We start from the raw sequence: 21,627 nt of genomic DNA, 5'->3' as shown, positions 1-21,627 counted from the left end.
AGTAAGAATTTAATTGTTCTACCTGGGACATATGACAGTAAAACAATCTTGACTCTTGTTTATTCCTATTGTTATTCTTTTTCATTTTATTTCAACTGAATTTCAAATTCATTTAATTATGAATCACATACAAAAGCAGAAATATTGTATTTTTGAGGCAGAAGTTTAGTGTTTTTAATGCAAAGCATCATTTATATGCATTCAGAGTAGTTATGGCTCCTGAGGGGATAAGCCTGATGGTATTTGGGTTTATTACAATCTGCAATTCCACTTCCCTTATACTGACAGTTGTTTAGGTAAGAGATTGGTGCTTCCTTAGCTGGCTCCGGACATTTACTTCACAAAATTCAGCTGCTTTACCCAGAGGCTGACTGGTAAAACTTTATTTTGGAGTGATAAAGGATTAGTTTAAAATAAAGTGATGCCAAAACCAGTTCTGGGATTAACCACTTTGGGTTTCTCTCCATGAGGTCTTTTAATCATTGGACAATAACAAATGGAAACTTTTGTGTTGGGACTTCAAGTGGAACCAGGGAAAAAATGTTTCTCACCTATAGTTGGATCCTTGGATCTTAAACCTAATTCAAGTGTTACAATCATGCCATCACAAATGATTGATTGTAACCTATTAAGCATACAATTTTTCAAAAGGACAGATTTTTCCATTCTCTTTTAAAGCCAGTTATTTTATTTGACATTGTTCTGATAAATACTGAGTGTAACCTCGTAGTTTGTATGTTTTGAAAAGTATTTTTTTGGTATTAATTTTTTTTGCAAAGGATTAGCAATTTTTTTTTGTATCTGACTAGTTTACAGAAGCTGTTGAAGAATGAAATCACTTAAGAGTGAAATGGTTCTCTGGCCAGGATTCAAATTGAAGGGCAATTGTCAATTCCACTTGAAATGTGTTGTACAACTTTCAACCTTTTTTTGCACTCATGAAACTAATGCATTATGTAGTGACTATGTGACAGCTACAGGCAAGCAATAATCAGTATCTCTAGAATTGAAGTTCAGTGACCAACTTGTGAGTTGTGCCTTATAATTCAGCTTTGCAAGTGGAGATGTTTATTATCTTTCTGTGTAAGCCATGACCTATTCAGTTTAAATGCTATGTTAAAAGTATGCTTAATGTAATGTCCGATCAACTGTGGAGATTCTTGAAGATTCATGGCAGCACTTTTCATGCCACATGTTATAATGCACAGCAAAAAACAAACTTCTGGACGAAGTCAGTGGGTCAAGCAGTATCTGTGGGGACAGAAATTGTTGATGTTTCAGGTCAAAATCTTGCATTAGAGGGTGGACCTGAAAAATCAACCATTGCTGTTCCGCCATAGATGCTATCTGATCTGCTGAGTTCCTCTTCACAGCCAACAATGGACCATTGTGGGCTTAGTCATCAGATCTGTTCTGCACCTTTCCATACCTCTCGTTTACCTCTCTCCTGACTGTCTGAAGAAGGGTCTCAGCCTGAAACGTCCCTGTCCCACTGAGTTACTCCAGCATTTTTTGTCTAGCTACTTGGGCATTGTAAGAAGTATCTATAAAAACCCCAGAACCTCTTGGATTGGTGGGGCGTGGGGCACAATAGGTTTCTGGGAATGGTCCAGAGTGAACTCTTTTGGTAAATACCAAGTTCAGTTGACAGCTGCACAAGTGGAACTATAGCCGGCTGCATAGTACTGCCTTCAATTTAGAAAAACATCAACTCAAACATTAGCTTTTTAAGTTATCTTTGATTTAATCGGTGTATTGTCTTAAATATGTTGTACTGGTGTCTGCATTCAAAGAAATTGTTTCACTGGTTATGGACAACTATGACCTGGAGAGAATGGACAAAGTCCCAGGATATATTCAGAAGACCACAGAGGATCCATTTTCAACTTGTACAGCAAATCTGATAATTAAAAAAAATAGTGAAATTTGCCTAAATCATTCAGGGTCGCAGTCAAATGTCAATCTCTGTTTGAAAAACGAATTCCTCATTACCAAAACAATTGAACTGCAACGTATTTAAAAATTGTACCATAATTTAAATTGGCTAATTTAATATTTTTCAATTTATTGTAGGTATGCAATACCACCAGAACATGGGAAAAGGCTAGAACGGCTCGCAAAAGGTAAGCAAGCACAAATATCAGCAAATAATCTTTCTGCACTCATTTCATTACTTGGATTTTGATCCTGGAAGCGCTCAAAAAGCCAAATAAAACAGGCATAGCAATAATGGACCATGGTACTGTAAGGAGCAGGAATTAATAACCAAGGTAAGTTTATAAAATATACATACATATCAGTTATTTTCATGTGCTTGTACTTACAGCTGCAATGGTTGAAATATTTGATATAATTTTTATACAGCCATATTTTTATGAAAACCTGGTCTTAGCATTTGCTTGTGATGAGATCAATGCACATTTTTATACCCATTCTAGTGCTTGACATGGGTATAACTTGACATGTGCTGTACATATCAGCAATATTCTGGTAATCTTAAACACCAGTTTTATTGATAGCATCAATTAAATTCTCACGTTATTGTTGCAGGAAGTGCTGCTTAAGGTAGAGAGTTAAAACCTTTTTGGAAAACATCCGGTATTATTTTATTGCACTGGTTGTTTTCAGCTAATGCTACCATACAAAATAAAGTTTTAATTTCCTAACTGATACACTTCCTACTTTAACCACAAAGAATAATTTTTAAAACTGGAACTATATGTACTTAACAGTAGCTGACTTTCCTCATGGCAAAGTTTGTATATTTTTAGGAGAAAACAGTTTTTATTCTTTCACCCATCTCTACTCTTTCATGCCGGAGTATTTGCAATCTTTAGTATCACATTTAAACTATCACGGTTTACAAAAACCTACAGCGACAAAGGAATATATCAACAAAAGAATAATTAACTCATTTACGTGATATGCTTCTGTCCTTAACTGGGGCATCAACCAGTTTTAAAGAAATAATTTAATGGTATTAATATAGTGGAGAAATGTCACACGAATGCCAATATTGCTGACAGCCATTGTAATGGTATATCATGAACGCATACATGTCTGGTTAAAAATGTGTTAATACATCTGCATGTGGATCTCAGCATGTACATTCAACAGTTAATCTTGTGTGAAAAGTCTATATAATTCTTGGATATCAACATATATGCATTAATAATATATGCAGTTTTCTGGATGAGCCTTAACTTTGGAGTATTTGGTAGGAAAACATGTCCTAAGGTCATGAAAGTGTCTAGGTTCTTTAAAGTTCTACTTGAGATATATAAATACTGGTCTGAAAAGAATGACTATAAATGTAATTGGATGCGGATGTTAGTTTGGTAGGAACCTGAGATTCTGTAGATATTTTTCTGATCTCCACAAATGATTCTTCATTTAGCGACAAGACTTGGGAGACAGCATTGAATTAATCAAATAATACAGCTGACAGCTTACTTTTTTCACTTTCACCTTTTAAATAAATTTAGTGCAATTATTAACTACAGATTCAAGGTTTTGATTTTTTCAGATTTTCTATGATCAATGCAGAACATTAATGGCAAAGTTCCAATCCTTTTGCCAAGTGACTGAGCAAAACATTATGCTTTACAGAAAAATGATTACATACCACATTATCTGTCTAGTCATTCAATGGGGTGGGTTGTATTATTGATAGCATTTAAACAGATTGCTAATAGCATTAAAAGGAAAGTGGTAGTAGGCAGTTATTGTGGCCGATGTAATTTAAAAGTCTTAAAAGTGTATTGGAAAACATTGCAGGTTATGTTGAATAAGCATCCTTTAGCAGAATCATGTCATTCCAATTAATTGCTGGAAATGTATTCTTAACATCGTGTTGGAATTCATTTTAAAAACATCTTCATGAGCTAGAATGACTGTGCGAAGAAACAAAAATAAATACATATTTATATTATAATTGTGTTGAAATATCGAAGCATTTATAATGGAATGATTTGTAGCCAAGCATGGCATTTATGTGTACCTTTTGGTGTTATTTATTGAGGGAGCAGTGTAAGTTAAACTATTTGAATATACTCTGCAGTACTTCATAATCAAAATGAATGCCTGCTAAATTGTTGAGCATTCAATTTTCAATTTACTTCAGCCCATCTTGGAATCATTCTGGGAGAAAGAGACACACCTATTTACATTGTCAATTCTTACTGATGCAACAACTTTATGTTCGAAGCATCTTTAAATTGCATCTGCCCAGGTTAATAGAATTTTCCCTTCTAAATTGATAACATCCTGACTGGGAAATTTCACTTTATTGTTATTGGCTTCACATCCTGGGACCACCTAATGAAGAATGTTATTTCTCAGAAGGATCTCAGCGGCTTAAGAAGATTATGTAATTTTGTTAGGGAATGTTCTTCCTATTTTCTTTCACCAATCAAGGTCAGCCGCTGAATAGTAACTATCCATAAGCAATCTATAATTTCCAATTTTCCAATGGATTGCTAAAATGATCAAGATTTCACTCTATAAATTTATTATGTTGACATTTGGCAAGGCAGCATGCATTTTTTATTGGTATATATTGATAAGTGTTCATGTTGCAGCAGGTATTTAAACTGTAGTAAAACTAGCTTGATTGATGCTTAAATTTTACACAGTTCTGAAAATTCAAAAAAATTAAGAATCAAAACAGATGCCTGGAAATAAGTGTGAATATTATTTATTGCAATTTTTTTTAAAAAACTGACTGCTAAGCCTAGGTTTGGGCTGCTCTGGCTTTAAATGTGTTCTATTTGTCTATGTTTCACTTATAATACTTTGCACTTAACACTGGAGGTGCAAAGTTATCTATGTAGGGGAAAAAATGGACAATATTCTTCAGTTATTATTTTGTCAGCCATTGACGTAGGCTTCCAGAAGTCTAGTCATTATGCTTTTGGTCCCATCATCTGTACATCACAGTTAATGCTCTTTCCACAATTGAATCTATACTGATTCACTATGTCAAAGATTAAGTATGAAATATCATGACGTTCCCTGTAATTTTTTTATAATTGGTTTTGAATGTCCTCTTTAAACATGAGCAGAAATGATCCGGTGTCATCAAAAATAATATCCTTTTTTGCATCTCATTTACTTAAAATATATTCACTTCTAAATAGTAGAATATTTATTTCATTTATAGTTTAATAAAAAAATGTTGATTCTGATGGTTCCATCTGTTTATCATGCACATGCTGTACAGCAATTTCTGGCCATTGCAGATGTGATTCTGACTGTAAAAAAATGAATGTTGATAGCTGAATGCATTACTATTTAAGATGGCCTAAAATTCTGCTTCACTGTATTCAATTGTAACGAACATTGAAATTTAGATAAAGTTGGAATTTGTCGTTGATAGTTGGGATGTGTCTATTTTAATCAAATAACCATTAAGTGTAACAAAATAACTGAAAGATCAACTCTATTTCCATAGATGCTGCCTGACCTGAACATTTCCAGCATTGCAGGTTTTCTTTCAGATTTCCAGTGCCTGCAGTTTTCTTATTTTTATCCGAAAACCATTTTAATATGCTAAATTGTATAAACTGCTAAACAGCCTCTCTAGCATTGACATTACATGTTCTGGTTGTTGTATCTCGTTAATGCTCCTTAATTGTTATGGGGATTTTCATTTTTAAAACAATCTTTCCTCCATTTTGTATGAAAGCTTTCTTTCCCCCATTTGTTTTGCTTTTGTACCTGACTTGGAGTTAAACTCTCTTTCTCCAACTAACTCATTCCAGTTCAGACACTTCAGGGCTTGGGCATTGCAGTCTCAGTCTGGTGGGCCTAACGATCATGTTTTCCTCATCGGCAAGGGCCCCATAGATCTCAAAATTAGAGAATTCAATCTCACTGACTAAATTTTGGACAATTTTTCTTCCTTGCAGTTCAAGGCCCTTCATAGCAGCGGATCATCCGTACCATTGCTGTGTTATGTAGATACTTCCTTGTTTGTGGGCATATTAATTACCCATTAACCTAAGCTATTGTGGGGAAACTGAACTGAAAGGCGTGAATTATGAGTTTTGCTGAATGCCCCAAAAATGTTTTAAAATGTCACAACCTTAATACTCTGAAACCTCTAACACTAACTTGTTTTTCACTCTGGGCAACTTATTTCCCTATTTGGTCTTGGTCCATTTTTAAAGTAGACATGTTGAGAATTGGTGTGTTCAAAGTGATTTCATTTTTGACATAGTACTTTAATAAACGTAGTGCAATGAGAAATATTTTACAGTTTTAAATTAGTTTTCTCACACACAATAATGTAGGAAATGTAGGAAATGATTTGCTTTTAAGGAATAGAATGAAGCTGGGTCTGGTTGGCCTTTTTTGGCCCAGCTTGCACTTATAGTGCCCTCCATAATGTTTGTGACAAAGACACATCATTTATTTAGTTGCCTCTGTAATTCACAATTTGAGATTTGTAATAGAAAAAAATGACGTGGTTAAAGTGCACATTGTCAGATTTTAATTAAGGCCATTCTTATACATTTTGGTTTCACTATGTAGAAATTATAGCAGTGTTTATACATAGTCCCCCATTTCAGGGCACCATAATGTTTGGGACACAGCAATATCATATAAGTGATGGTGGACATGTTTAGTATATTGTTGCATATCCTTTGCATGCAATGACTGCTTGAAGTCTGTGATTCATGAACATCACTAGTTGCTGGCCACTAGTTGAGCATTTTTTAGCTTTGAAAAACTCCTTTGTTACTTTCGCAGTATGTTTGGGATCATTGCCTTGCGTGAGGCATTTGTTTGAACTTGAGCACATAGGATGTGTCTATACACTTCAGAATTCATTATGCTACTACCATCAGCAGTTGTATGATGGAGGTGGAGCTTTGTCTTCTGTCAAGGCTTGTTTACAGTTTTTGGATGTTTCCCATAATTCAAAGAAATATAAAAACTATGAAGAGTGGTTTAAATATTAGACGTTATACAACAGATTTTAGATTTACTTCAAATTATAGAAATAATTAAAATAGCTAAACATGTATCATCTGATTGCACTTACTGTTTCACAGCTATTTCACAGTGCTGGGAATCCCCAGTTTAAACATTGGGGTTGCTATTGGGATGGTTGAGGCAATTTTCCCAGCAAGCCTGTTGGGGCTTTGTTGCTGGACCTCGTATGGAGAGTACATCCACCATGTAGTTACATAATGCAATGATGACCATCACTCAATTTTAGAATTTTACCAGGCAGCAGTTGCTGAATGCTGATTCAGTGGTTCAGTGCAGAGCCAATCGTTTCAGTCAACTTGATGCAGCCCGAGATGTATTTGGTGTTGTGTGCGGTCAATGTTAATTTCAAAGCCTCAAGACAACTTCAAATGTTGAAAATTGCTGGAAACAAGCTGCTGAGAAGAGATATCATTGCATTGATCTTTCTGATTTCGATTGCATTCAAAATGTGGTTTAAGTCGAGTTGGTCTTAACTTTCAGGGGACGTTTGCTTGTTCATTTTCCACTGTGCGCCAACATTATGTTAAGACAACAAAAGACCCTGTAAACATTGTGTTGACATGTTAAGTCATAAGATTTTTCTTCCATGTTATTTTTCTTGTATAACTTTTCCCCGTTGGAATTTTCTTTTACCCTGCCGCAAAATAAATTTATGGAGCCAAATTAATGGAAGATTTCTGCTGCTAAGGTGTTGAACTTGATTCATTCTGACCGGTGTGATTGAGATAAATATGTAACTTAAATTGGCAACATTGGATTTTTGTTAATGGTGAAATCCATCATCGTCAAATGTGCTTTTCCACTAACAGAATTGATCAGAGTTGATGTGTGCTAGCTGACAAGTTTGATAAGGTGAAAGTCATGTCATGTTGCATTGTGACATCAAGTTAGTAATCAGTTACAGAATAAAACTGGTAACTTCCACGGATCTTGACTAATGGGACTTAAAAAATCATTTGTTTTTGCTAATCACAAAAAAAAATTCTGAATAAAAACTGAAAACACATATTTTTCTGACCTGGAAGAGGCTGTGCACCATTCTGTGCGAAGATCATAAGATCATAAATGACAGGAACAGAATTAGGCCATTCGGCCCATCAAGTCTACGCCATTCAATCATGGCTGATCTATCTCTCCCTCCTCACCCCATTCTCCTACCTTCTCCCCATAACCTCTACACCCGTACTGATCAAGAATCTCTGCCTTAAATGTATCCACTGACTTTGCCTGCACAGCCTTCTGTGGCAAAGAATTCCACAGATTCACCACCCACTGACTAAAGAAATTTCTCCTCGTCTCCTTCCCAAAAGAATGTTCTTTAATTCTGAGGCTATGATCTCTAGTCCTAGACTCTCCCACTAGTGGAAACATCCTATCCACATCCACTCTATTCAAGCCTTTCACAATTCTGTACGTTTCAATGAGGTCCCCCTTATTCTTCTAAATTCCAGCGAATATTGGCCTAGTGCTGTCAAGCGCTCATCATATGTTAACCTACTCATTCCTGGGATCATTGTTGTAAACCTCCTCTGGGCCCTCTCCAGAGCCAGCACATCCTTCCTCAGATATGGTGCCCAAAATTGCTCATAATATTCCAAATGCAGTCTGACCAGCAGCTTACAGAGCCTCAGCATTACATCCCTGTTTTTGTACAGAAGGCCTCTCAAAATAAATGCGAGCATTGTGTTTGCTTTCTTTACTACTGATTCGACCTGCAGTTTGACTTTTTGGGAATCCTGCACCAGCATTCCCAAGTCTCTTTGCACCTCCGATTTCTGGATTCTCTCCCCATTTAGAAAATAATCTATGCCTTTATTCCTGAGGCTTCTCACCAGGACAGCCTCCTCACCTGCATCCTTTAACTTCTATAGCAGCCATTTCCTTTCCTCTCAAAAACACACACTTTGATCTTTCCAATTGCCTTCCTGGTCCATTATCTTAAAATGTCCTTTTGTATAAAATTTCAGTTTCTTAAAGGAACATTGTCTCCACTCTAAAACTAATCTCTGTATTTGCTTTGTGGCCCTTCTAAGTTAATTTTGGATTTTTCCTGTCCTATTGCTGAGCTAATGAAACTGGCAAGGACAAAGGTTGATCTTTGTACACTCTGATAATCTTTGTATCGTTCATGCATTCATCTCTCATCCCTGAGTCACCCCATCACCTTTTTATCCCCCTCTCTTTCCACTCTCCATCCTTTTCCATTTGTATATCTCTCCCCAGCTTTACATTTCTCTCCTCATCTGACACCATTTTGTTCATTTCATCTCCAGCCTTCACCCCCATGGATTTGAGAATGCTAAAATAATCTAATCATTCTTCTGATACGCAGTGGGCATGAATTTGAAAATATTTCCACAATCTCCTCTTATCAAGCTTGCAACTATGTGTCGTCAACACCTTCAGGAAGAGGAGGGAAAGAAACCAAGTTATTTACATTGTTTTATTATAATTAAGGTGAATCCGCAGAGTATGATCATTGGCTTTCAAAAGAAACACTAATTGTGTTAGATCACTGTATTTTGATGTTATGCTGTATTAAAAGTGTTAAGAATATTATGACTTTTCTGTTTTTGTCTTTGTTTGCAGGCTTCTTTCCAGGCAGCTCTCAAGGATGTGATGCATTTCTTCGCCACAAAATGACTCTCATATCGCCCTCCATATTGAAGAAGTACAGCATTCCTTTTGACAGGGTAGGTCTTGCTTTTAGGTCTGATTCAGATGCATCTTGTCATATGTTGTTATTTTCTTTACACATGCTACCCAGAACCAAAGATAATTGAGATGTAAATTGTTCTGTGCAAGGTACGGCAATTGATGTTATTTATTGCAGCAATAGAACTAGAGCAAGAATTGTTTTCTTGTAAAATTCTGGAAATTATTTAAATTGACATCAGTTGGTTTTCATTGGAATAATTTGGTCAATAAAATGATTTAATTCTTACAAGGGTACCCTAGTTTACAAGATAAAATAGAAATAAATATATGTGCATTTGGAATTGTTGTAAAAAATATTCCCTCAAGAGGATGATGCACTTTTGCAATATAGTTGTTGTTACAAAACTGAATAAGGATGTGATTTTGGAACCATGTCATTTTAAATTGCATTTAAACAGTTACAGTTCTGCTGGAGGTTTCTTTAACTTGCAAATTAAGTGATCCTGACAGTACTCAATCTGTTGAATCTCAGCTTTCTTACGATAAGACAGAAATGGGCGTCCGGCCTACAGGGTCAATGTTGACTTCCAATAGACCAATAGACCAATCCTATCAGCCCTTATGCCCGCTCCTTTTTTCCCCTGCAGTTTATGATCTTCCACATTCCCTTTTGATTTGTTTGCCACTTACCTACGCTAAAAGTTAATCTGGTAGCTAATCAAGCTGCCAACATGTCTTTTGGGTCACTTAAGCGACCCCTTGATTTCCATTCACTTCATTTTTTATTAAGGCACTCTAAAGCATCACATTTTTCTTTTGATGCCACCGTGCCTCCGGAATTCAGCTCTTTGTTCCATGTTCAGATCAAGAGTGTAATGTGTCCTGGAGGCTAGTAATCTTTGTAAAACCCAAAGTGATCAGCGAACAGATGACGTCTTCTGTTACTTGGCTGAAGTTAGAAAGTGGATTAAAAAGGTTGTTAATTAGCTAGATTATTTTCGTCATTTTACTTTTGGATAGAAGTATCTGGGGAATCTTCCACATTGTCAGATAGCCAATGTTGTACTTTCACTTGAATAACATGACTGGAAGTATATAGAATTTCTGGAATACAAGTCTCAAACACTTCAGTTCTGATGTTGTCTGGCTCCATAGCTCTCATTGTATCCAGTGCCGATGACTGTTTCATAATATCATGTGAAGTGCATTACATAGTTTGTGGTCAAAACTAATGTTCAGGGGGAAGCCAAGATGGATCATCTTCTCAGCCCTTGTGGCTTCTGTGTTTGTGCAGACTTCACTGGGTCTTTCACTGTATGATTTTGTAAGATTCTATAAAATGCACTGCCATATTGCTTCCTGGTCCTATATTAGCATCACCAGTTGTTTGTTTGGCACACTCATCGCCACCTTAAAAGTTATCTTTCTTCACCATTGATGTAACATGACTGTAGAGTGTCGTTTCTGCAACGTACATAGTAATGCAGGCTGGACTTTGCTGAGACTCCCCTGACTGAGATCTGTGACCTCCTGCAGTCTTAATTTGACCCCCAGTACATGCCTGGACTATAACTCTGAAGGTTGTGTCATAGTCACGCTCAGATTCCTGGCCTCAGAATTATTTCAGGCTTAAGCTGCTAATGTTTGGCAGCACCTGGTGACTTCAGCCAACTACAAGGCCGAGGATACCAGGTGGATGGGAATAACAATGCCTCCATTGATTGAAACTTGAACTCCAAAATTGAACCCCATCTACATTTTCAACTCAAAATAATATCCCTATCCCTTTGTCACTGGGTCAATTTTCTGTGGCTCTCCACTTGATTGAATTGGACATCATCATAATTTCCATGGTAATTGGGATCTTTGGTTATCAATGACAATATAATCTTTAACAATGAGTAAAAATTAAAAAATGCAGAAAGTGGACTTAATGGGAAAAATAATTTGGAGATCTGGAAATGAGCTGCAGGCAGAGATGGAGTTAAGATGAGCATATGATATTGTGGTCAAAGTTAGAAAAAAAGGATCATGGCAATTAAAAGGGTAATTCTTACACTTACGCCGTCATGGTCTCAACTTCCACTGCTTCGCTGATGATATCCAGCTCCTCATCTCCACCAAGTCAATCTCCCCCACCACACACTCTACACTGACAAACTGCATCACTGAAATAAAATCTTGGCTTCAATCAAATTTCCTCAAACTCAATTGCAACAAATCTGAAATCATCATCATTGGTCCAAAAACGCTCACCAAATCCACCCAAAACTTCATCCTCAACATTGATGGTCTCCCAGTATCCACCTCCCCTCACATCCGGAATCTTGGAATCATCTTTGATCAAACCCTCTCCTTCGACAAACACGTCAAACACATCACAAAGACAGCCTTCTTCCACCTCAAAAACATTGCCCGTCTCCGTCCAGCCCTCTCCTCCACAGCTGCAGAAACCCTCATCCACGCCTTCATCACCTCCCGTCTGGACTACTGCAACAGCCTCCTTCCTCTATGGCGCACCCTCAAAAATCATCAGTAAACTTCAATACATTCAAAACTCCGCTGCCCGTCTACTCACCCACACCCCGATCCGTGACCATATCACCCCCGTCCTTTACAAACTCCACTGGCTCCCCATCCCCCAGCGAATCCAGTACAAAATCCTCCTCATAACCTACAAAGCCCTCCATAACCTGGCCCCATCCTACCTGACCGACCTCCTACACAGGCACACTCCCACCTGCACCCTCCGCTCTGCTGCTGCCAATCTCCTATCCCCCCACATCCGGACCAAACTCAGATCCTGGGGGGACAGGGCTTTCTCCATCGCTGCTCCCACCCTATGGAACTCACTACCCCAAACCGTTAGAGACTCCTTCACACTCACCACATTCAAAACATCGCTGAAGTCTCACCTGTTCAATACTGCCTTCAACCACTGAAGGTCACCTCACCTTCTGTCTCCTTTCTCTGTTCGTTTACTTATTTACTTATTTATCTATTTATTCATTTCCCTATGTTCTCTAAATCTCTGTAAAGCGTCTTTGAGTATATGAAAAGCGCTATATAAATAAAATGCATTATTATTATTATTATTAATCTACAACATCTTGCACTTGACTTTTGTGATATTGATTTTCAAAATATAAAATAATGGATATTAAGCAAGTCTTTCAGTTGGTAAATGTTTGTAATATTGCAAATTGGATCTGCCAACAAATTGTTTAAAATGACTGCACAAATTGTTTGGAGCTTCACTGAGAATGAGGAATACTGGGGAATAATTTTTCTAATGATAAAAGTGCTGGTAATGTTGAATTGATTCAATCCTTAATCCCTTTTGCAGGTCAAATAAACAATCATGCAAATATTCTTCAACAAAAAAAAAGTAAATAGGGTTAAGAGCATGTATGCTAATACAAAGACTAATAGGCTGAAATCCACGTTGAGTGAGATTGGGCCAGTGTGATGACTGCATGTTTAAACTTGTAACTGGATTTCAACAGAAACTTGGGAATGCCAGTCTGTGGGTCTTAGAATGGCCGTTGTAGGAATGAACGAGTTAGCATTTTACTGTATTTTTAAGTTTACTAATATTTAGGAGCTCTGCACTGTCTTTAGCATTGCTCTACTGAATTGATGCATCTCAAGAAAGGTTTGCATTTTACAATTATGAGAGATGGTGTTGGGGTGGTTTTAGAAACTGTGAAAATAGGTCAATCACGCAGAGTTTTTGGGGTAGTTACACCAGATAGCTTGAACCAGATTGACATATGGGAGTAGAAAAAGTTGTTAAATAAGTAACAATTGTTATTGCGGACCACTCTTCAGATGGCAATGTTACATTAGTTTTTGTTTTCTCTGTCGAAAACCTTGGATGGGATTGCATCTTCAGTAAGTATGTCTGAAGGAGGATATGATTTAGATAAAAAGTCGAATTTGCCCTCCAATTCTACCTTTAGGTTCTGGTACTTGTTCACCAAAGGAATATGTTGTTTTTAAAGTATTAAAATGATGTATGTTGATGTGAAAACCTTGCTGTATGTTAAAAATTTATTACCCATTGGCAGATGTATGCCAACAATATTAAGGTCTTTATGTTGACTGACCTTATGTTGACTGACACATTGCATTTGTTGGGGTGTGTGACTGATAAATCCTTGTATACTGCATAATCCACTTGCACAAGTTAATTAACAAGCATCAGAGGGCAAGCAGTGACTATCTCCTTAGTTTTATTTCAAACCTCATCTTCTTGCGCTTGAGTAATTCTAAATAAATTGTGAATTGTTATATTGATTTTGTTTTAATGATTTTCTTCTAACTGATATTGTAAAATGGACTGGGTCAGGATATTCAGTGACACTGAACGGAATCTGAACGACCCCTTGTCCCTCAAATATGTTGCACAGTCTCTCCAAATAGAGTCGGCTATACAGCGGAGAGATCAGTATTTCCCACAAGGTACACAGGGAATAATTGTCTTAGGTATGAGGCTTTTGGTTTAATCTAAAACAACATTTTTTGGACAAGTCATTAAGGTCTGGCAGATGTGGCTATTCAGTTAGAAATAACATTTATGAATTGGAAAGTGCTCTTTGTATAAAAGCTAATTTAACTGAAGAAGAATATGCTGTGGGTTTAATACTGAAATTGAAGGTTTGTCACGAGGCACAATTCATGTGAGAATAGGTAATCTGTAATTCTTGTAATTGGAAATAATTACCTGGTAGGAAATGTTATCTGCTACCATCGTCATTGCTTTGCTGCTGTTGGGATTGATTGATTGTTTATTGTGTGGTCACGAAGTGAGAAATTGGTATTGATCAAGCAATACAAGAACTTTTAAATCCACTGCAAAAAAGAATTTTAGAATTAGAGGCAAATCCTGGGTTTATACAAGACAATTCCTTTGTGATTAATTGCCACGCCAGAATACCTGAGAGCATGTACATTCAAGATACACATTACAGATGCTTCAGATGAGTGCTGCATGTATTAAAAGAATTAGTAATGTAACTTTTTTTAAGTAGATATTAGCTTGTAAAGCCTGTCGGTGAAAACTTCAGTCTGATGCGGTGGTGCAATGATAGTATCTGTTGCAATAGTTCACTTGATAAATTATATTTGGATATTGGCTAATAATCTCTTTGCAAGCTCTTACATTTTCTTTTTGTCTCGTAATATTAGTCTTCCTGCACCTCGGACTATTGTATATCTTGCTTTCTGCTTTGTTGGATTTTTTTTTAATGGGACTGATGTTCAGTGATGCCCGTCCACTGTTTCTCGGTATTTGTATTGTCAATAGAATGTGAACTGGACCAGCAAAATACTAGATGTATATGCTGCTGCAAGGATTTTCCTACCCTCTTGCATGTTTTTGTAGCAATCATTACTCTTCCTGTGAGGTGAGGGCCGAGCTGCTGCTTATTATTTTGCAGGTGAGCACAGCTGAAGAGATAGAAACATAGAAACATAGAGAATAGGTGCAGGAGTAGGCCATTTGGCCCTTTGTGCCTGCACCGCCATTCAATATGACCATGGCTGATCATCCAACTCAGTATCCCGTTCCTGCCTACTCTCCATACCCCCTGATCCCTTTAGCCACAAGGGCCACATCTAACTCCCTCTTAAATATAGCCAATGAACTGGCCTCAACTACCTTCTGTGGCAGAGAATTCCACAGACTCACCACTCTCTGTGTGAAGAAATGTTTTCTCATCTCGGTCCTACAAGACTTTCCCCCTTATCCTTAAGCTGTGACCCCTGGTTCTGGACTTCCCCAACATCGGGAACAATCTTCCCACATCTAGCCTCTCCAACCCCTTAAGAATTTTATATGTTTCAATAAGATCCCCCCTCAGTCTTCTAAATTCCAGCGAGTATAAGCCTAGTCTATCCAGTCTTTCTTCATATGAAAGTCCTGCCATCCCAGGGATCAATCTGGTGAACCTTCTCTGTACTCCCTCTAAGGCTAGAATGTCTTTCCTCAGATTAGGAGACCAAAACTGTACACAATACTCCAGGTGCGGTCTCACCAAGGCCCTGTACAACTGCAGCAGAACAGATGATTCTGTTGAAGCATTGGTGTGATCCTACAATCGACTGCTCCTTGAATAAAGAAGAAAATCAGATCATTAACACATGAAACCGTGCATGCAGCTCAATAAACAGTAGTCAGGAAATATGATCCTGTGATATAGTCCAAACATATTTAGTCACTAATTTTTATTGTTAAATGCATGAATAATTTTGTTGATTTGGATAAATAAAAGGAAAATCCGTAATCATTTTGCATATCATCATATTTCCTATTACTGCTGTGGTTAGTAAACTTTCATGTTGTTTGGCAGGAGCTTTTCCTTGTGCATTTGCGTGGATACAGGAAAAAAGCCATGCAAATACAAACCAGACAATTTCCTGAAAAATAAACTAAAGCTTTAGTTTGTTTATCATCCTGACTTTTAAATGTGTTATGTCTCTTTATTGTTTGTGGGATTGCATCCTGGAATTTACAACCCAACAGTGCTGTGGGAGTAACTCCATCAAGTAGCTCCCACAGTTCAAGGAGACATAACCATAACCTTCTCAAGCTCCCTTAGTGGTCTGGATCATAAATACCGAATTTTCCAATGGCATCTATATCTTGTAAACAAACAAATAAATTATGGGTATTGCCGGCTTCCCATCATTTCCCAGAATGTTTCTCTGATTTCTTTTTTCTTAGGATTTGTTATTTGCTATCATTTTATTCTCAACAGATTTTTTTGTATAGAGAGCTCATACCCACTAGAAAAATGTCTGTGAAGCTTACAGAACTGGAAACATTTCCATTCTTTCTATTTTGGTTTAATTTTAAGCTATGAGGCAGAGGTGGAAAGAATGATCATGAATCTGATTTGCTCACTGTTTTACTCTTTAAAAGAGCACAAAATGCTGGAGTAACTCAGCGGGTCAGGCAGCATCTCTGGAGAATGTGGACGGGTGATGTTTCGGGACAGGACCCTTCTCCAGATTGATGAATGATTGTGGAGGGACGGGACGGGGGGGATGGAGGGGGGTAGGTGGAGGTGAGGGATGAGGAGAAGAGGGGAATTGTGGAGCTTACCCCATCCCCCTCAATCAGACTGGAGAAGGGTTTCAACCTGAAAAGTCATCTGTCCATGTTCGCCAGATATGCTGCCTGACCTGCTGAGTTACTTCAGCACTTTTTTTTGTAAACCTGCATCTGCAGTTCTCGTTTCACTCTATTTTTTCCCTCTATTTGATTGTGCATGTAGAAATATCTTCAACTCAGTAGTCTTTTCCATACGGCAATAGCCAAAGCTGTAGATACTGCCTCCTCAATGAGCTGAAGGTTATTCATTGTTTCGGTGATAAGATGAAGAGTTGTTCAGGAAAACGTCCTCTAGTGGTTTCACTTTATTTTTGCTTGACTAACTGTGAAAATTTTAATGGTGTATTTTATTGCAGCACAATGTAGTATTATATTAACAAACTTGCTCAGATGTTGGCAAGTGTGGTGATGGAAATGTCTATTTAAGTGCCATGATATTGCAGTTGAGGCAAGGAAAAGGGAATTTGAATCAGCAATATGATCTCCATCAGCAGAAAAAGTTTTCTCTAAAATAAGTGGTTGCAATTACTTAGGTTTTGTTTTTGTTTGCTATGCATTTTGGGTCAATTATTGCTTTGTTCAGAAAATTGGAACAATTTATTTTGTGTAACTTTAATAAACGACTATATTTCATCTGCTGCCATGACATTAAATATTTAGCCAGTATTTAAAATGCTTGTAGCCTATAAAGAGATGGTTATGTGCAGGATTATGAATAAGATTTCTCGCTTTCAAGGAATTGTACGAGCTTGGTAATTTTTGAACAGAATCCAAAGGTCACCTGTACAGTGAGAGTCAATGATTTCCTTGGAATTTTATAGTTGCCACGTATAGATTACCAAAAAAAAACTGTTCGAACAAAAATGATGGAAACTGAAACATAAATTGAAATAAAGGTACTGAGATTCATATCTGTGGGAAAGAAAAGGTGGATTTACCTGAAATTAAACTCTATCTTATCCCTTGACCATTGTATTGAACCTTAGTTGAAAGAAGATATGTGAAAAAAAATGTAAATACTAAATCAATTTTCTGATTGGACATGTTCGTGACCTTTCATCTTTTCATTTACCCTTTTTCCTATTTCTTTCCCTCCATTGGACACCTCTCTGCACCCCTCATTTCAGTCCCGTGTTAACTAATTAAGAATTAGTTAAAGATGAGGCATTGTGGTCTGTGCATTCTTAATTTTTTTTAATTACTTTTATTGCTGGTTACAATCGGTATTCAAAATGGCTGGAAACACTTTTCACAATCTCTCGACTTGAAATCAGTCGAGAAAAAAATAAGTCAAACAATGCAGGAATGCTTAGACAGTCATGCAGTATCTGCAGAGCAAGAAAAATCTTATGTCCTTCTGTCAGAATGGGAGGAAGTTAGAGTTAAGCATCTCGGAGAGAGTGAATTACTTGAATACCTTACCTCTTGCAGGTATATATCCTCTCCTTGGCAGGGAGATTACAATTCATTCCAGTAGTGTCCAAAACAAATCCTGGAGGATTTCAGGATTTCATTGCAATGAAATATTTTTTAGTTCCTATATTTAAATACAATTGTTTTTCTGTTCTTCCTATCAAAAGTGAATAACTTCATCTTTGCCATCATTTATTCTCTATCTGCTTTCTCCTTGCTCACTTATCTACTGTCCTTTAGATTATATCTTTAGTCTCCTCGCAGCTTGATTGCCTGCCTGGCTTAGTATCACCAGCGAACCTGGATGTATCGCCCTCTTCTTATCCAAATGTGAATATAAATCGTGAATAGCTGAGGGCTCAGTTGTGATACTGCATAAATTACAGCCTGCCAAATCAAAAAGACCAGTTATTCCTAAGGTGTGTTTTCTGTCACTCTATATTATCACCTACCTCCTGTGTCCTTACTTTAATAGCCTTTTATATGGTATATTTTCAAGTCTCTTTTTTGATAAGGTACTATTTTGTAATAGAGTATAAAGCAAGAGATATTAACTGAAAAAAAACCCCTTGATATTGCGGGGATAAAAAAAGGTTGGTTTAGGTTCTGTCGGAGCGGAAGGTGACCACATAAGAACCCCATCACCAGCATTTGCTCTGCAAAAGACTGGTGATTTTGATTTGTAGTCACTGTAATTAGTATTAAGTCCAGAAGGTTGTGAACTGGCTGGTCAAAAGATGAAGTAATATTCTTGCTTTTTTGAGTTTCTTAAAGCTAGTTGTGTGCAGCAAAGGTATGTAGAAATCAAGTAAACCTTCCCTCTGTTATTTAATATGGTAAAATATTGTTTATTCGCAACAAAACCAATATGAAGTCCAAGTCAGTGCTATTTTTCCATAAAATTGTCACAACCTTAAACCCTTCGTGTAGAGCTCTAAGAATTTATCTTCCAAATAATACTTTTTTTTTGTTTTAACTGGTTATTCTTTATACTTGGAATCATTATAAGTTTTGATCTTTTGAGTTCAATATAGGTGGAGCATTTAACCATAACCAAATAATAGCCAACAATTTGGAGCACAGAACTAAAGTCATAATACATTCTTAACTGCAGTTAAATCTCCATAGCACCACTACATTGACCATAACAATGGGCATGGGCTCCTTGGTGTTTCTATCATTGTTACAATAGGACTTTTTCAGGAAAACCTTTGAACTTTGCAGGCCAAGATATCAATCTTTTGTTTTTTTTAAACAGAAAATGCTGAAAATGCTCAGATCCGGTAGAATTTGTGGGGAGTAAAATAGAGATTGGAAAATTAGAAATCAAAGAAGGCTGATTGGAGTCCAAGAGAGGTTGAATGATGAAGATATTGAGTCCGCATAGATGAAGTTTTATTCAAGAGTCAATAGTGTTTAATTGTCGAATGTACCAACAGTTGAACAATGAAATTCTTAATTTGCAGCAGCATAACAAGCTTGTAAACATAATACACATAATGTATAATAAACAAAACCATAATACTAGCACAAAAATAATTTGTCCTTAGTGCAACCAAAGGCAGTGCACAGAAGATTATCAGTCTGAAGTAGCGACCCGACCCGACCCGTAATGTCACCTGCCCATGTTCTCCAGGGATGTTGCCTGACCCACTGAGTTACTCCAGCATTTTGTGGCTTTCCACAGAAGTTCATAGTTGAGGTTAGTGTTGTGTAGTGTCCAAGAGCCTGGTGGTTGTTGGGAAGAACCATCAGGGAAGGTGGTATGTGTTTTTGATATTGGCTGCATTTTGGAAGCACACACCAATCGATCCCTTTATTTGAATTTAGGAGCAAGGAGGTCCTACTGCAGTTGTACAGGACCCTGGTGAGACCACACCTGGAGTATTGTGTGCAGTTTAGGTCTCCAAATTTGGTCTCCTAATTCTTGCTTTTGAAGGAGTGCAGCGTAGGTTCACCAGGTTAATTCCCGGGATTGCGGGACTGACATATCATGAAAGAATGGGTCAACTGAGCTTGTATTCACTGGAATTTAGAAGGATGAGATCTTATAGAAACATATAAAATTCTTAAGGGATTGGACAGGCTAATCTCATTCCTGTACACTGACACATCAGCACCCAATATTTGTCTAGCCACAGTGGTATCAATGGTGAATTTAAAGACAAAGTTATAACAGCGTCTGGCTATGTAGTCATGGGATAGAGTGAGTAAGTAGAACTGGGGTCTGAACACGGGTCTGAGGTGCCCCAATACTGATGGTTATTGAGAAGGAAGTGTTTACCGTATCTGAACTGTCTGGAGGAGGTGAATGAAGACAGGTGAGAGAGAGGGAATAAACAATTGCAGGAACTGAGAGGCAACAGATGAAAATCTGAAACAAAAAACACTTGGATAGTTACATGGATAGCAAAAGTTTCAAGGGATATGGGCCAAACACGGGAAAATGTGACTAGCTACCTTACAGGTTGAGATTTCCCAAGAACTGGCAAGGTTCAGTGATTTTGTTGAAGCAAATTCAATCGTGGAAGTCCATGAATTTAAAGCCATTGATGAGTTTAACTAATGATTGTAAATTTGTTAATCACATTTAAGATCTATTCCAATATAGTATTACAATAAGTTAATGGATTAAAAAAAAATAGTGAATGAAAATTTCTGGAGTTGTGCAGTTTTGCATCAGGCATTTTCTAGCTATATTGGTGTTGGTCTAGGTTGTCTTTAATGTGCCTCAAAGTTGATTTATTTATTCCTGCTATACTGAAAAGAAATTTGTAGAAACTCAGTGATGCAGTAATGTATTTTCACATGAATTATGGTGGTTTCTATTAATTTAAATTATGGCAGTCTTAAAATGGATAAGTTTATATTTATAAATCTTTCCAATATTTACATTTAGCTGAAACGGAATCAATGCCATGCTCTTAATTATTAAAACATCTATTTCTGTTATTGATTACTCATTTTATATGAGACAACTTAAGTTAGTAAATTGAAAGTTCACTGATGAATGACAGTTACTAGTGGCATATTTGATAGAGATTATTTTTCAATGCATATTATTAATTACACATTTCCTCATTCTAAATTTCATATTGGTGACAATAGAAAAACATAGAAAATAGGTGCAGGAGAAGGAAATTCGGCCCTACGAGCCAGCACCGACCGCCATTCATTGTGATCATGGCTGATCATCCACAATCAGTAACCCGTGCCTGCCTTCTCCCCGTACCCCTTGATTCCGCTAACCCCAAGAGCTCTCTCTCTAACTCTCTTTTAAATTTATCCAGTGAATTGGCCTCCACTGCCTTCTGTGGCAGATAATTCCACAAATTCACAACTCTCAGTTTTAAATAGCCTCCCCTTTATTCTTAGAATATGGACCCTGGTTCTGGACTCTCCCAGCATTGGGACCATTTTTCCTGCATCTAGATTGTCCA

At 37.1% G+C, this 21,627-nt stretch overlaps 1 protein-coding gene across 1 annotated transcript in view; it reads left to right on the top strand.

Annotated features, from left to right (window-relative positions):
• Positions 1-21,627, top strand: part of kdm4b (lysine (K)-specific demethylase 4B) — a 268,277-nt gene that overhangs the window by 85,734 nt on the left and 160,916 nt on the right. Inside the window, exons 6-7 of the mRNA XM_078424193.1 lie at positions 2,074-2,123; positions 9,589-9,692. Of these exons, the coding sequence (XP_078280319.1) occupies positions 2,074-2,123; positions 9,589-9,692 (154 nt within the window). The remainder of the gene's footprint in view (positions 1-2,073; positions 2,124-9,588; positions 9,693-21,627) is intronic.

This window comes from Rhinoraja longicauda, chromosome 28 (assembly GCF_053455715.1).
Source record: "Rhinoraja longicauda isolate Sanriku21f chromosome 28, sRhiLon1.1, whole genome shotgun sequence".
In the NCBI taxonomy this organism is placed as follows: Eukaryota; Metazoa; Chordata; class Chondrichthyes; order Rajiformes; family Arhynchobatidae; genus Rhinoraja; species Rhinoraja longicauda.
This window is presented reverse-complemented; position numbering and strand designations above follow the sequence as displayed.